The 17,739-nt window shown below is 44.2% G+C and overlaps 1 protein-coding gene across 1 annotated transcript in view; it reads right to left on the reverse strand.

Annotated features, from left to right (window-relative positions):
• The window catches only part of LOC129699142 (uncharacterized), a 285,806-nt gene that overhangs the window by 213,770 nt on the left and 54,297 nt on the right, over positions 1-17,739 (reverse strand). Inside the window, exons 8-10 of the mRNA XM_055638811.1 lie at positions 12,601-12,702; positions 11,528-11,668; positions 4,945-5,157 (exon numbers count right to left, since the gene is read on the reverse strand). Of these exons, the coding sequence (XP_055494786.1) occupies positions 4,945-5,157; positions 11,528-11,668; positions 12,601-12,702 (456 nt within the window). The remainder of the gene's footprint in view (positions 1-4,944; positions 5,158-11,527; positions 11,669-12,600; positions 12,703-17,739) is intronic.

Consider the following 17,739-nt stretch of genomic DNA (forward strand, 5'->3'; position numbering starts at 1 on the left):
AACATAGAGATAGCCTGACAAACTCTCGCCGATTTGTACAGCTGCTGTTTTAAACTACAGTCACATGCATAGAAGGATCTGTGGCTTATCGTGTCCAGCTCGCAAACAACTGAGACACGGCTTCGTATTTGCCGTTTAAAATGTTAAACAATACCGCATGTTGCAAAACAGTCCTGCACTGTATTTAAAGGATGAGTTCACAAATTCTATCCCATCCTCGTCACCAATTTTGTTATATTCCGGGCGACGGAATGAAGAACTAGACTTACACACTGGTTGTCTGGATCACGAGAGAGAGATTTATTACCCAGCATTCCCTGCTTATGTTGAACACCAACTCATTAACATACACATGAATATGTATGAATGCATTACACCCTGCCCACCAGCAGCGTTCCACCTCACAATGACATCACAATGGGATCCCAAATTTTATTGACCTTAAAAAACTCTGTTTAAAAAAAAATCACCATTTTCATTGTGAGGGGTGGGATAGGGGGAGGTTTCATTAAAAAACACACTGCAATTTTTATTGTGGGGGGGGGGATGGGGGGTGAGGAGTGGGGGGCAGGGGGGATAGAGGGACAGGATGGGGGATCAGGAGGATAGAGGGAGATGATAGGGGTAGAGAGGGAAAGGATTGGGATAGGGATGGAGAGGGAAGGGAAAGTGGGGGAGGAGAGAAGGGAGAGTGGGGGAGGAGGGGGTATAGAGGGTGAAGAGGGAGGGAGTGGGGATGGTAGGGAGTGGGGGATAGAGGGAGAGATGGGCAGTGGGGGAGGAGAGGGGTAGTGAGGGGAGAGGGGTTATGGAGGGAGGGAGTGACTGCAGATAGGGGGAGAGGTGAGGGAGATAGTGGGGGAGAGAAGGAGGATGGGGTAGGAAGAGGGATGGCGAGGTAATAGAGGAGGTGAGGGGAAAGAAAGAGGAGGGGAGGGAGGGGTTGAGGGGAGGAAGCAGAGGTGGAGGATACATACATATACATACACACACACACACACACACACATATCCATCCATCCACCCATACTATTACTAAAACTCTTATCTTGACCACTGCGTTGTAAATTAATTTGCACTAAAACGATCCCCCATAGCACTATGATTGTTTGCCACTTTACTCACCATTCTCCTCTGCTGCAAATTAAATAGGTTTTGTTCCGATCCGCGAAATAGTACAAAAGTTATGAAGGTTTAAAAATGGCCCCTTCCGGAACCCGCTGTCAATAACGTGGCGAGGAGAATTCCCGTTTGCGTTGTTTCAAAATTTACAGTGCACATTAGTATAAACCGCGGCATATGACAAAATACAATTATTGTACATCTTCCATTTTAATTTGACAAAAATGAAATAGAAAAAGAGAAAGAGAGCAAGAAAGAGAGAAAGTAAAAGAAATAGTGAATGTCTAAACCCCTAAACTACCAAAGAGTGTAATCAAAGAGTAAGTAAGAAGAGAGAGGGGGGGAGAGAGGGGGGTGCTGAGAGGGGGGTGAGATGAGGGGTGGGGGAGCAGGGAGGGGGTCGGGGTGTGTGGAGGGGAGGGGGGGTTTAGGGGAGGGATGGTGGGGAGGGGATGGAGGGGGAGGAGAGGGGGGGGGAGGGGGGGAGGAGAGGGGGGGGGGGGGGGGGAGGAGAGGGGGGGGGAGGGGGGGGAGGAGGAGGGGGGGGGGGGGGGGGGGGGGGGGGGAGGAGGAGAGGGGGTGGAGGAGAGGGTGAGGAGAGGGGGGGAAGAGGAGGGGGGAGGGGAGGGGGGGGAAGAGGAGGGGAGAGGAGAGGGGAGAGAGGGAGGAGAGGGGGGGGAGGAGAGGGGGCCAGGCGAGGTAGAGGAGAGGGGGAGAGGAGAGGAGAGGGGGTGAGGAGAGGAGAGGAGAGAGGGGGAGAGGAGAGGGGGGGGAGAGAGAGAGGGGGGAGAGGAGAGGGGGGGAGGTGGGGGGGGGGGAGGGGAGGAGGAGGAGAGGGAGGAGGGGTGGGGAGGGGAGGGGGAGAGGAGAGGAGAGGGGGAGAGGAGATGGAGGGGGGAGAGGAGAGGGAGGGGGGCGAGGAGAGGGAGAGGGGGGGTGAGGAGATGGGAGAGGGGAGGGGGAGGGAGAGGAGAGGGAGGGGGGGGAGGAGGGGGAGAGGAGAGGGAGGGGGGGAGAGGAGATGGAGGGGGGGGAGGAGGGAGGGAGGGAGGGGGGGAGAGGAGAGGGAGGGGGGGGAGAGGAGAGAGGAGGGGAGGGGGGGGGGGAGGAGGGGAGGGGGGGGGGGGAGAGGAGAGGGGGGGGAGAGAGGGGGGGGGGCCCGAGGGGGGGATTTTTACTTCAACCCAAACCCAAACAACCATTTGCAGGCAGTGCTTTTTTTACCTCTCACCATATTTTCATTTTCAAACCAAATTAAGGGTACTCACAGTGCTGTAGACATTTGTCAGTGTCATTCAAAGCTCTGATTAAGGCACACCACTTGCAGAGACTGATTGAGGCACACCACTTCCTGGTTTTATAGTCCCTCCAGCAGGGGCAGCAGAGAGAATGGGGAATGTTGTAAAAACATTAATATCTCTGTCAATTTTACTCGACCGGAAAAATCCTCGGCACACATGCGGCGGAGGGGGGCTTTGAGCGAGGAGGCCAAAAATGACGGCCGTAGATGGCGGAGTACTCTCGGAAACCGCAGCACAGAAAGGCAAAACCGGTCAAGAACAGAGTTTTAGTAATATACTAGACCAAGTGCAGACCCGTTGCTCCCCCAATGGTGTGATCCCCCAACCCAATATTCCACCATGCACCCGTCTCCTCCAATGGAACTGAAGACGTTCTCAAAAGTAAGATTCCAGCACTGCCCTGCCTCTTTAAAAAAAATCCAATGGCACCTCCCCTGCCTGCTGCAGCAGTGAAAAGTTCAGTGTTCCTGTCTTGCAACTTTGTTTCGAAGTGTGTTGGAAGCTGACATGTAAATGGAGAAGCCTGTTTATTTTTGAAATACTTGGGGGTGGGGGGGAGGGGGGAGAAGGATTTGATTAAAAACGTGTACTTCAACACGACAAAATGAAATGAGGAGCGGATACTTGGAAAGAAAAGCAAAATCTCTACCAAAATGGAAAATATCTCGGAGATTGAGCATCTGGATTGGGCGTGGCAATGAATCAAAGGAAGAAATGCAGCCAGCAGCCGTACATGCAAATTAATCCATTCCGATTGGACATCTGCGAGCATCGGCCATTCCGATTGGACATCTGTGAGTATCGGGCACGAATCGAAAGGCAGGAAGGGCGCCGGTCGGCAGTCGGTCGGAAGGCCCCAGAGTTTTAAATGTATAATATAGATAGATAGATAATTTTGAGAAATTTTCAAAGATTTCTTTCCAAATTTTATGGAGTTTTATGCAAGAGGCAAAGGAGTGTGTTATAGTTGCTTCTTGAGATAGACATTTGTCATAGATAGGAGATACATTTGGAAAAATTTTGTTCAGTTCAGTTTTTGAGTAATATAGTCTGTGTAGTATTTTAAATTGAATTAGAATATGCCTTACATTAATCGAACAATTATGTATATATAGGAGATAATTTTCCCATCAGTCTTTGGGAATTTTTAGGCTTAATTCTTGTTCCCACTCTCTTCTAATCACGTTTTATTCCGATCGGTGAAATATTACAAAGGTTCTTCGCTTTCTGGCACCCGCTGACAATCATCGATGGCGAGAATAAAACTGAAGGAGCGCAGTGAGGAGACGGGCACTGCTGTGGTTGCAGGCGGGGCTGCTGTATTTGCGGATGGGGGCTGCTGTGTTCACGGACGGGGGCTGCTGTGTTCATGGACGGGGGCTTCTGTGTTTGCGGGCTGCTCTGTTCACGGGTGGGGGCAGTGACCACCACAACAAGCCGGGTGCCGATGAGTGCAGCCGGGGCTGGGAGCCACTGAGTGCAATAGGCCTGGACCCGGTGAGTGTGGTCGGAGCCGGAGCCGCTGAGCCTACACACACCCCCCCCCCCCCGGCTATATTTAAGAGGGAGTTAGATGTGGCCCTTGTGGCTAAAGGGATCAGGGGATATGGAGAGAAGGCAGGTACAGGATACTGAGTTGGATGATCAGCCATGATCATATTGAATGGCAGTACAGGCTCGAAGGGCTGAATGGCCTACTCCTGCACCTATTTTCTATGTTTCTATGTTACCCCCCACCACACCCCAACCCCTCCATATATATATATATATACACATACACACACACACACACATATTATTAGTATTATATCACTAAAACTCTCATCTTGTTTGTTTGTGCCTGAAGTTCCACAAATATGGTACATGATAGTGCTACAATTTTATGCCCACCTTACTCACCATTGTCCAGTGATGTGCAGTTGTAAGTTTCATTCAGATTAATGTTATATTTCACGTTACTGACATTTAAAACTTAAATTAACAAAACAGTGCCCCCACTTGCCGGCCGTTCCTGTGCAGTTGGTGGAGGCCCATCAGCCACGTCACAATTGACAATGGCACCGGTGACGCGGCAGTGGTGCAAAATGGTGCCATCCCCCCGCATGTGCGCTGTGGGCCTGGTATCCACACCTGCGCAGTTAGGGTCTTTCCAGATTTTCAGATCCCTATTATTTTTTCTTTCGCCTGTAGTTGTCCAGCTTCACAATGGGGACCCAATAGCTTCACAGGTATGTTTTGTTCCATTTTACAAATGCCTCCACATGTCCTCTCTTCACTTCATTAACTTTAACTTAATTTTTGCCATCAATGGCAGTGTGGGTCTGTCAGGCCGCACATACGCAGTTGGTGAAATATTGCATTGGAGGAATGGGACCAAACAGGTCCGCACTTGGTCTCATCAAGAATAAAATCAATATAGTACAAATCCAAAATCAAGGGGTAAAATTGAAATCTATTGCTGTACATGTGCTTAAAATAAGACCTCATATTATATCTTACATTTCCATACGCCAATCACTGACCTCATCTTGCTCCTCCTTCTCCTCCTCCTCCTCTTCACCTTTTATCACATAGGTCCTATCGCGTACTTCTTCCATTGCCTCCTCGAAATCAAACCTGTCAACCACATATGGTGTGGTTACTCGTGTAATGGTCGCTTTTTCTCCTTTCCTTAATGGACTGAAATGTTCTTTTTGCAATTTTCTTTTTTCAATGCTCCACCTGGAATAGGTTGGCTGTAACATTCATAAAGGGGAATAGAAAGATATAGAATAGATACCAAATGGGCTACAATTGGCTTGAGTACAAGATGTCAGAGCTTAAAGATTGGATTTGGGGAAATGATTTGTGGAGATGCAGCAAGGTGTGGAATGAGGTGTAACTGGGTCTATAAACAATTTTATAGCAGATTTCAAAACGGCATATAATAAGTATTGTCATATAGAAACATAGAAACATAGAAATTAGGTGCAGGAGTAGGCCATTCGGCCCTTCGAGCCTGCACCGCCATTCAATATGATCATGGCTGATCATCCAACTCAGTATCCCGTACCTGCCTTCTCTCCATACCCCCTGATCCCCTTAGCCACAAGGGCCACATCTAACTCCCTCTTAAATATAGCCAATGAACTGGCCTCAACTACCCTCTGTGGCAGAGAGTTCCAGAGATTCACCACTCTCTATGTGAAAAATTTTCTTCTCATCTCGGTTTTTAAAGGATTTCCCCCTTATCCTTAAGCTGTGACCCCTTGTCCTGGACTTCCCTAACATCGGGAGCAATCTTCCTGCATCTAGCCTGTCCAACCCCTTAAGAATTTTGTAAGTTTCTATAAGATCCCCTCTCAATCTCCTAAATTCTAGAGAGTATAAACCAAGTCTATCCAGTCTTTCTTCATAAGACAGTCCTGACATCCCATGGATAATAGATATATTTTAGGAATTTTTGGAGATTCCTAAACGTAAGATCTCCCCTCATCCTTCTAAACTCCAGTGAATACAAGCCTAGTCTTTTCAATCTTTCCTCATATGACAGTCCCACCATCCCAGGGATCAATCTCGTGAACCTACGCTGCACTGCCTCAATCACAAGAAAATCCTTCCTCAAATTAGGAGACCAAAATTGTACACAATACACCAGATGTGGTCTCACCAGAGCCCTATACAACTGCAGAAGAACCTCTTTACTCCTATACTGAAATCCTCTTGTTGTGAAGGCCAACATTCCATTAGCTTTCTTCACTGCCTGCTGTACATGCACGCCAACTTTCAGTGACCGGTGTACAAGGACACCCAGGTCTCACTGCACCTCCCCCTTATCTAACCTAACCCCATTGAGATAATAATCTGCCCCCTTGTTTTTCCCGCCAAAGTGGATAACCTCACATTTATCTATATTATACTGCATCTGCCCACTCACTCAACATGTCCAGGTCACCCTGCAAACTCCTAACATCCTCTTCACAGTTCACACTGCCACCCAGCTTTGTGTCATCTGCAAACTTGCTAGTGTTGCTCCCAATTCCCTCTTCCAAATCATTAATATATATGGTAAACAGTTGTGGCCCCAACACCGAGTCTTGCGGCACTCCACTCGCCACTGCCTGCCATTCTGAAAAGGACCCGTTCACTCCTACTCTTTGCTTTCGGTCTGCCAACCAATTTTCTATCCATGTCAACACCCTACCCCCAATACCATGTGCTCTAGTTTTAGTCACCAGTCTCCCGTGCGGAACCTTATCAAACACTTTCTGAAAGTCTAGATGCATTACATCCACTGGCTCGCGTTCATCTATTTTACTTGTCATATCCTCAAAAAATTCCAGAAGATTAGTCAAGCATGATTTCCCATTCATAAATCCATGTTGACTTGGACTAATCCTTTTACTGCTATCCAAATGCCCCATTATTACCTCTTTATTAATTGACTCCAGCATCTTTCCCACCACCGAAGTCAGGCTAACTGGTCTGTAATTCCCCGTTTTCTCTCTCGCTCCTTTCTTGACAAGTGGGATAACATTAACTATCCTTCAATCCACAGGAACTGATCCTGAATCTATTGAACATCAGAAAATGATCACCAACGCGTCCACTATTTCTGCCTTCAAGGGACCCACATTTGACTTTGCTACTCTTTTTCCCTTAACATATCTAAAGAAGCTTTTATTGTCCAAGGACACTTGATAATGATCAGGCAGTAGGAGGATTACACGCTGCCTGACTCAAGTGTATGCATGGCATGTATTGTGCCCCGCCCACTGTGTACACAAATCAGACTTTCAGCTTGCTAAAGGGGCTGTCCCACTGTACGAGATAATTCAAGAGTTCTCCCGAGTTTCCCCTGATTCGAACTCGGAGAATTACCTTAATAGCTGCTTGTAGGTACTCGGGGCTCTCGTGGACATTTTTCAACATGTTGAAAAATCTTCACGACTCTCCCGAGTACCTGCCGTTAGCGTTACGAGCCACTAAGAGACGTCCTGAGCTCCGACGTACCCGCTACGTACATTCTACATGCTTACCATGAGTTTGATTTTTTTTTTTTAACTCGGGCGAGCTCTTGAATTAGCTCGTACAGTGGGACAGCCCCTTAACTCTAATCATTATTGTTGATAGCAATCATGTTATGATGTTAGAAGAGTTATATCTGAAGGGGTATGGTGATTAAATTACTGGGTTAGTATCGAGTACCATTAACCCAGAGATATGTTCAAATTGCCACCAGTACAGCTGGTGAATTCAAATTCTAATATTTTAATAAATCTGGAATAAAGCAAGTATCAGCACAAATGATCATGAAGCTACTGAAATGTCATAAAACACAATCTGGTGGACTGATGTCGTTATGGGACTGGACTTGACCATCCTTATCCATAGGTCCTCTTCTGTTCAGTGGGAAAACAGAAATTGCAATAATGCCTGCGTTGATAGCAATGTTTAGATCTCACAAACTAAAAAAGAGAACTAAACCCACAATAAAATCTCCAAGAACTTGCCCTTCATATTGTAGCCTTCTTTATTTTCTTTGGCTTGAGAGATGAAGTTGGTAGAATCACTCAAAAATGTCCTTTCTGCATTCAGCAGGTTATTATCGCCAATATTATGACAGGGTTACGTCAATCTTGACCCGCTGCATTCAAATACCAATGAAAACCAATCTTCTTTACCTGCGCTTGATCTATAATCATTCCATTCACTCTATATCCACCTGCTTATCTAGAAACCTCAAACGGTACTATCATATATGCTACCAGCAACACCACAGTTTAAATGAAACAGTAAAAATATACTTTGCCCCTGCTAGAAGGTTGAAAAAAATGCTGGAGAAACTCAGAGGGTGAGGCAGCATCTATAGAGCGAAGGAATAGGTGACGTTTCGGGTTGAGACCCTTCTTCAGACTGATGTGGGGGTGGGGGGGGGGTGGGAAGAAGAAAGGAAGAGATGGAGACAGTGGGCTGAGGGATTGCTGGGAAGGGGAGGGGAAAGAGGAAGGGCTATCTGCAATTGGAGAAGTCAATATTCATACTGCTGGGGTGTAAACTGCCCATGCGAAATATGAGGTGCTGCTCCTCCAATTTATGGTGGGACTCACTCTGGCCACGGAGGAGGCCCAGGACTGAAAGGTCGGAATCAGAATGGGAGGGGGAGTTAAAGTGCTGAGCCACTGGGATATCAGGTTATGTGTGTTTGAGGAAATAAACAATTTTTCAAAGAATGTTTTGAAGACATCCTTGATGCACATTCTCTGTATCCTTGGAAATCTCTGGTGTGACAGCTTAACTCATGCCAGTTTTGTGAATTCATAGACAAAGGAGAGTCAGTGGATATTGTTTACCTGGATTTTCAGAAAGTCTTTAATAAGTGTAGCACGTGAGGCGGCTAAAGAAGATGGGAGCCCATGATATCCCATCAGTAGGAGGGAAGATACTAACATGGATAGTAGGTTGGCTGGATGGCAAAAGACAAAGAATGGCAATAAAGGATGTTTTTTCTGGTTGGATGTCAGTGACTAGTGGTGTTCTGCAGGGGGTCCGTGTTCGGGTGCTACTGTTCACATTATATATCAATGATTTGGATGAGGGAAGTGAAAATTGATGACCACGTTTCCAGATGATACCAAGATAAGTGAAGGAGTAAGTGGTGTAGAGAAAACAGGGATTCTGCAGAAGGACTTGTACAGATTGCGAGTGTGGGCAAAGAATTGGCAGATGGAATATAGCATAGCAAAATGTGTTGTCATGCATTTTGGTAGTAGGAATATGGGATAGATATTTTCTACATGTGGCAAGAATTCAGAAATCAGAACTGCAAAGGGACTTGGGAGTGCTGGTGCGCAGGATTTCCAAACAGTTACTTTACAAGTCGAATCAGTAGTGAGGAAGGCAAATGCAATGCTTGCATTTATTTTGCGAAGACTAGAATATAAAAAACAGGGATGTAATGCTGAGGCTTTATAAGGCACTGATCAGACCACATTTGGGAGTATAAGTAAGCAGTTTTGGGCCCCATATATGAAGAAGGATGTGTTGGCATTGGAGAGGGACCAGAAAAGGTTTACGAGAATGTTCCAAAGGATGACTGAGTTAACATATAATGAACATTTGATGGCACTGGGCCTGTACTCGCTGGAGTTTACAAGGATGAGATGGGACCTTATTGAAAAACACTAAATAATTAAAGGCCAGGATAGAGTGGGTGTGGAGAGGATGTTTCCACTAGTTGGAGAGTCTAGGACTAGAAGCCTCAGAATAAAAATACATAGCTTTAGAAAGGAGATGAGGCTGAATATCTTTAGTCAGAGGGTGGAAAATCTGTAGAATTCATTGCCATAGATCGCTGTGGAGGCCGTCGATGGATATTTCTAAGACGGCGATTGATAGATTCTTGATTAGTATAGGTGTTAGGGGATATAGGAAGAAGGCAGGAGAATAAGGCTGAGACGGAAAGATAGATCATAGAAACATAGAAAATAGGTGCAGGAATAGGCCATTCGGCCCTTCGAGCCTGCACCGCCATTCAATATGATCATGGCTGATCATCCAACTCAGTATCCTGTACCTGCCTTCTCTCCATACTCCCTGATCCCTTTAGCCGCAAGGGCCACATCTAACTCCCTCTTAAATATAGCCAATGAACTGGCCTCAACTACCTTCTGTGCCAGAGGGTTCCAGAGGTCCACCACTCTCGGTCTGCAAAATGTTTTTCTCATCTCGGTCCTAAAGGATTTCCCCTCTATCCTCAAACTGTGACCCCTTTTCCTGGACTTTCCCAATATCGGGAACAATCGGTATCAGCCATTGTTGATGGGCCAAATAGCCTAATTCTGCTCCTATAACGTAAACATGAATTATACTTCTCTCAGGTCTCTCCTCAGCTTCAGACATTCCAGCAAAAACAATCAAGTTTGTCCAATCTCATCAATTTCATTTATTTCTTTGTAATCTACTTTCTGACACACTCATTAACTTGTCTCTGATTCTCTAATGTGTAATTTACATTATCTAATTAATCTATCATCCTACACATCCTTGACAGCATTCAATGGGAAATCCATGCAGTCACAAAAGGAACATGCAAACTCCACACAGAAATCACTGAGATCGACCGGAATGCAAGATCTGTATTTTGGTCCAAATACTGTAGTATGCTGCCCAGGGTTTGATGTCTTTTTCATGTTACCCCATTTCTAAAGAGGATGAAAAGAATTTTCTCCATTCAAGTTGGTTAATACTATTCCTGTTATGAAATGATTTTAAGGATACACTAAATGGTAAACCTGTTTGAGATATTCGTCCCCCCCCCCCCCCCCCCCCCCCCCCACCACATTTAGGAGCCACAGACTGCAGATTTGAAATAAAATGCTCTATTATAATTCATGAAATACGGAAGAGCATGACCTGAGCAGTCTACAGCCTCACTCCAGACAGTACTTGTACTGTGTGAATATTAAGTGCTATCATGTCGATTACAACAGGAATGAGCAGATTGGATTACATTTAACTTGGAAATGAGCACTGAGATGACGAGTTGCCCTGGCCTTTTAATCTGCTGTTCCTTATCAATAGAGTCATGGAGTCATTCAGATAGGAAATTGGGTCATTGTAACATTGACTTCAAGCCATTCATCAACCATGCATTCACATGAATCATATTTTACACTCCCCTGATTCCTAACAATATTCCCCAGATTCACCCACTCATCTGCACACCAGAGGCAATTTACAGCAACTGAATGACCCACCAACCTGCTTGTCTTTGAGAGGAGGGAGGTAACTGGAGCAGTTAAATGAAGCCCAAATGATCATGGGAGAAGGTGCAAACTCGACATGGACAGCGCCAGTGGTCAGGACCAAATCTAGGCCTCTAGAGCTATGAGTAGAAGCTCTGCAAGCTGCACACTATTGGGCTTCACCCTTGGAGATACTAACATTGTCTGATAACCCAGGCATAAATTGTGAAATGTACCTGCACTCAAATAAAAGAGTCCAAATTCACAAACAGGATAGGACCCACTATTTATGTCCAATTCATTTAACAACTTGGTATGATAACTCAATTTTTTAATGAATCATTTACCCTTATCCACAGGTAACTGCTAGATAACTGACCTGAGAATCATCTTCGAGGAGCATATCATCCACAAATTGATTTGCGTTTTCCGTGGATTCTTTCGCGTTCTTGAGGGAATTAATTGATTGGTTCTCTTGAGGCTCTTCCATTTCCAAGACCGATTCAAAACCTGGTGCCCCCTGATATTTTTACAAACATTAGTAGAAATATTTCACTAAAAAAAGGAGCATCTTTTGTCAGATCTTGATCTAGAAAAAAGCTGGACTTAAGCATGTAAAATAAAGCTCAAAGTAAAGGGTTTCTGTGGTTGGCGAAGGGCAGGAATAGGAGATATAAGCAACATTAAATAAACATTCAAAAAACACATCATAAATATGGTCACAGTGTTCATAATAGCTAACTTTAAAGCAAACCAAATTCATTGTCCTGAGTATATCTACATTGATAATTGGTAACAGAACATTAAAATAACATTTTTTAATAGTATTTTTGATAATTATTCTGATTTCCATACTAAGCCAACATTTAAACTGATGCATATTTAGAACATAGAACAGTACAGACAGGAACAGACCTCTTCAGCCCACCAAACTCAGTGGCTCAAAGGAGGAAAAGACAGATGATGATTGCCTGTGCACCTGAATGGGCTGTTATGTTAACCCCAACCACCAGGATATATATTTTTTCCTTTCCAGACCAGCCTCACGATGCCACGCTAACCAGGATTGGCGAACTGTCCCATGATTGCCTTTCTCATCACCCTTGCTGAACCACCTCTACAAATCCTAAGATGCTTCATCATTATTACCTTCCAGTCATGCATTGCTTAAACCAATACCAACGCTACTGTTCTAGATCTATGATTCCACCGCCCACATTTCCCTGGCATTATTTTTGGTAATTCCCAGCCTGGTGTCAAAAGAGCTCTTTTCACCCCCCGTCAAGGAAGATTCCCAAGATTCATGCCCATGCACAAATAAACTGCACAGCATTGCATTTGTCCAAAACTTTTCTTGTACCTTCAAATGTAAATGCTGTGGATCATGCATTCTGCTGGTAACGCACTTCACTGTACTGAATGTAGTATCGATCTGTATAGTTGTGTTTTTACCTGGCTCTTGAAGGATTCTGTTGCACTTGCTGGTTGCTCTATATCAGTTCCTGCTACTGATGATTCCGAAATTCTAGTTAGTATGCCACGTGCTTCTGAAAACTGAAGAAATTAAGTCAAAGTCAAATTTATTTGTCACATGCACCAATGATTGTGCAGTGAAATGAATTTGCCAGACAGCGATACATTAAAAAAAAGAACACACAATACACAATAGAATTTAACACAAACATCCACCACAGCATTCTTCACTGTGGTGGACATTCTTGCCATAGATGGAGTACAGAGAAGGTTCACCAGACTGATTCCTAGGATGGCAGGACTTTCATATGAAGACTGGATAGACTCAGCTTGTACACGCTAGAATTTAGAAGATTGAGGGGGGATCTTATAGAAACTTACAAAATTCTTAAGGGGTTGGACAGGCTAGATGCAGGAAGATTATTCCCGATGTTGGGGAAGTCCAGAACTAGGGGTCACAGTTTAAGGATAAGAGGGAAGTCTTTTAGGACCAAGATGAGAAAATCATTTTTTACACAGAGTGTGGTGAATCTGTGGAATTCTCTGCCACAGTAGGTAGTTGAGGCCAGTTCATTGACTATATTTAAGAGGGAGTTAGATGTGGCCCTTGTGGCTAAAGGGATCAGGGGGTATGGAGAGAAGGCAGGGATGGGATACTGAGTTGGATGATCAGCCATGATCATATCGAATGGCGGTGCAGGCTCGAAGGGCCGAATGGCCTACTCCTGCACCTATTTTCTATGTTTCTAAGGCAACAAAGTTCAGTCAGTCCCACTTTGTTCATCCATGGTTGGGGCCATAAACCCTCTCTAGTCGCCGCTATGGACAGCCGGATGTACAGGCCTTCTCATCGGGATGATCTAAACTCCAACGTCGGGACGGTCGAATCGGCACTATTCTACCGGAGACCGCGGCTTCAGGATGCTATAGGCTGCAGGCCGGTGTTCGGAGCTCTTCTCCGGTGATCCCCGGCAAGGGATCCCAGACTCCAGATTGTAAGTCCACGCCACCCCCATGGCTAGAAGCTCCACAGAACACAGCTCCATGATGCCAAAGTCACCAGGCCTGCATTCGTAGCACTCCTCTCTGGTGATCCCCCAAAAATTAAAAGATCAGACCGTTAATCAGTGCAGCATATTTATCTCTAACAATTAGTACACCCTGATGCATCTTCTCTTTTAAGAACAGTTGGCATCAGAGTTTCCACAAATCTGATCCTTCTTCGTGGGTTCAATCAATTAACAGTAGTGCTGGATTTCTGTCCATTTGATCGTCAAAGCAATTGAGGCAGTTTTCGTAGGTAAGACAGCTGCCTCCAAAAAAGAAAATTGGTGTATGGTGTGAGTTTTGGGCATATCTTCATTAACATAAGACTAATCCTGCAACTTCCATAATTTCAGTCTTAGTCCCTGGAATCAAAAGAAGACACTTCGAAAAGGGCAACCTTTGCCAACTGCTAACTCCAACATCTTGAATGTACCGTTTCTCAATGTAGAGACTAAGATTATTTTTCAGCTATGCTGCACATTCTCTTTTACTCTGTTCTGCAACCTGTGCATAATAATTAATTGGGATATGTAAAGGCAATTAGTAATTTTCTGCTAAGGCGTTTGATTTTTCAAGACTGCCGGTGCCAGTAATTTGCTACAGTAATGAAGACAGGAATAATGACCTCTTAAAGATCCTTTCAATGTCCGAGATCTTTGTATAAGCAAAACAGTTGGCTTCTGGTAGAATGGTGAAAGTTCTAGTTTATTATCATGTACATGAATGAGTTTGGTGAGATGCAGATACAATGAAAAATCTTCCTTGCAGCAACAACACAGGCACATAGAATCAGACAAGCACACAAATTATACTTAAATGATGCATAACATTTTAAAAAGAAAGATTGTTTAAAAAAATGGACATCAGTGAGAAACATAATTAGAGCAAAAAAGTGTGCAGGATAGTGCTTGTGTGCGGGGTGATTGCTGATCAGCATGGACTTGGCGGGCCTAAGGGCCTGTTCCCACGTTGTATCTCTAAAGTCTAAAGTAAAGGCCTCCAGGCAGATTAACATGCATCCACCACAACCCTGTCTCTTCTATGAGTAAGCTGTGAACCTAAGTCACTGTGAATTACATGCATCTTATTCTTCTGGATCAGATTATCATGAGGGCTTTATCAAATATATTTTTATAATCCATGTAGACAACATATATTGCCCCACCTTCATTGGTCAGCTTCATCACCTCCTCAAAATAGTCAATCGTTTGTAAGTAATGACCTGCCATGAACAAAACCAGGCCGACTACTCCTAATTAGCCCATTCTCTTCCAAATGAGTTAATCCTGTCCTGAAGAATCCTGTCCAACAGGAGAATCCTTCTCCATCACTGACGCAAGGCTCACCTGTCTACAATTTCCAGGATTATCTCTAGCTCTGTTCTTAAACAGAGGAACAACATTAGCTACTCTCCAGTCCCCTGGAGCTGCACTTGTGGAGAAGATACGAAGATCTTCATCAAGGCCCCTGCAAACTCCTCTCTTGCCTCTCTCATCAAGGCTTCTGGATTTATCTATCTTAATGTTCTTCACGTGCCCCAACTTGGAGCTCAACGCCTATCTTGATCTCAAACTGACTTGCACATTAGCATTCTGCACATTGACCTCAATGTCCTTCACTGTGAATGCAAATGCAAAGTATTTGGTTAGTACTTCATCTCCATCCTCTGACTCCAAGCATAAATTCCCTCCTTTATCCATAAGCAGTCCTACCTTTTGTTTTTTTCTTAAAATGCTTGGGATTGTATTTAATATGATTCACCAATGATGTTGTATGCCTCATTTTGGCTCTTCTAATTGCCTACGAGTTATTTCCTGATTGCTTTTTATTTTTCTAAAGCCCTGCCTTGTTTCATCTTTCTAAACCTTACATAGGTTTATTTTCTCTTTTTGACTAAATTTACAATCACTTTGGTCATCCAAGGTTACTTGACTTGCCAATCTGTATCCCTCCTCCTTATTGGAACATGTTAGTCTTGAACTCTTATCAGTTGGCTTTTAAAGATGTGGACTTACCCAAATAATAACTGCTCCCAATATACCCACCCTAGATCCTGCTTAATAATGTCATAAATTGCCTTACTTCAAATGGTGTTGTGATCACTATCCTCAAAATGCTCTTCCACTGAAAGACCAGCCACCTGGCCAGGCTCGTTTTCCAATTCTGGTTCCAGTATGGTCACCTTCTCTGGACTATCTACATACTGCTTTAGGAAAACCTCTCGGATACACCTTACAAATTTGCCTTCATCTAAGCTTTTGGATTAAGGCAATATTGGTTTCCTCCCAAATTGCAAAGACATAGATGCTTGTAGGTTAATTGACCTGAAAATTGCCCTCAATGTGGATGAGAAAGTGGGGGAAAAAACTCTGTGACAGGTGATCAATGGTTAGTATGGACTTGATGGGCTGGAGGGCTTATGGCCATGCTGAATCTCTAAACTGAACTAAATCCAGAGGGTATAGGTATAAGGCATTAATGAAAGATTTAAAAGGGACCTGCGGGGCAACTTCTTCCATACAGATGGTGGTGTGCGTATGTAATGAATTGCCAGAGAAAGTGGTTGAGGTCAGTACATTTAAAAGACACAGACACGTACATGAAAGGTGTGGAGGGAAATAGGCCTGGGCAAGTGGAACTAGATTGGTTAGCTAACTTGGTCAGTATGGGTGTGGAGCAGAAGGACCTGCTTCCGTACTGAGCAATGCTACAATGTACCAAAGTGAATGTAATTGTTAACATGCCAGCAATGTAGCAGATCTCAGGCAATTTGTGAGTGCATTGAATTATTCAGAATGCTCCCAATCCAATTTATTAACCTTGCTACTCTCAAAATCATTTGTCCCATGAAGAAGCGAGAACTAATTGGTTACACAACGAGGAGTCATTACAGCAATGCATTCAATTACTTTTGAATAGTAAGTGGTTAACACACTATGATTCAGACAGGTGTCTGGGACTTGCATGTAATTCATCCCCACATGCAGTTTGGAACAGTCCTCTCATGTGTGTTATCTTTAGGTGGCAAGTAACGGATCACAATTGCATCCAGCATCCTGAAACCTTTAAATTACAGTATGCTCAAACTCAATAAGAAGCATTCAACTTAACCTTTGGTGTCAGGAAATTTCACAGGATATTTCTGTGGTTGAAAATTCAACTTGCCGACACATCACAAACTACTCTTGACCCTCCTGACATTAGGAAAGCACACTGGGGACCGTGTTGGTCAGAATATAAGTAGTCTTGTTCTAACTCAGGGTGAAGCCGGTGCAATGGCCTATGTAGACCACTAACCTTTGCAAGAATTTTCTTCAATCTCTATTGAGAATATGCAGAACTGGGGATACTCTAGGATTAAAGTATTCTGTTTTTGAGGATCAAGGGCTGATTGAAGTAAGTTTCAGTTTTCTTTGACATAATTTTTCTTGGAAAACATGTGATGTTCAATGCTATTGTGATTGGCAAAGATGTATTATAGTGTGTATGATTGTAATTGGGTAGAAAGATTGTCCCCACCTGATTAACCATGCAATACTGTAATAATAATAATAATAATAATGCATTTTATTTATGGGCGTCTTTCAGAACGCTCAAGGACACCGTACAGTTAAAACAAGCATATTACAAATATATAAATAAAATGAAACAAAAACAACATATCCATGAATTTGATAGAAAGTGGAGTTACGTGGGATCGGCCAGTCTGAATAGGTGAGTTTTGAGAGAGTTTTAAAGGTGTGGAGAGACTCTATGGTACGGATGGATAGTGGGAGAGAGTTCGAGAGGTGAGGGGCAGAACGGCTGAAGGCTCTGAACACCATCGTGGACAGGCGGACAGATGGAGTGGAGAGCAGGGCAGAAGAAGAGGATCGGAGAGTTCAGGATGGAACGTAAGGCTGGAGGAGTTCTGAGAGATATGGAGGAGCAAGATTGTGGAGGGCTTTGAAAGTGAGGAGGAGAATTTTAAAATCTAGTGGTATTGGACAGGCAGCCAGTGCAGTTGTTTGAGGATGGGAGTGATGTGTTCGGTGGATGGGGTTCTGGTGATAATGTGGGCAGCTGAGTTCT

This window comes from Leucoraja erinacea, chromosome 7 (assembly GCF_028641065.1).
Source record: "Leucoraja erinacea ecotype New England chromosome 7, Leri_hhj_1, whole genome shotgun sequence".
Lineage (NCBI taxonomy): Eukaryota > Metazoa > Chordata > Chondrichthyes > Rajiformes > Rajidae > Leucoraja > Leucoraja erinaceus.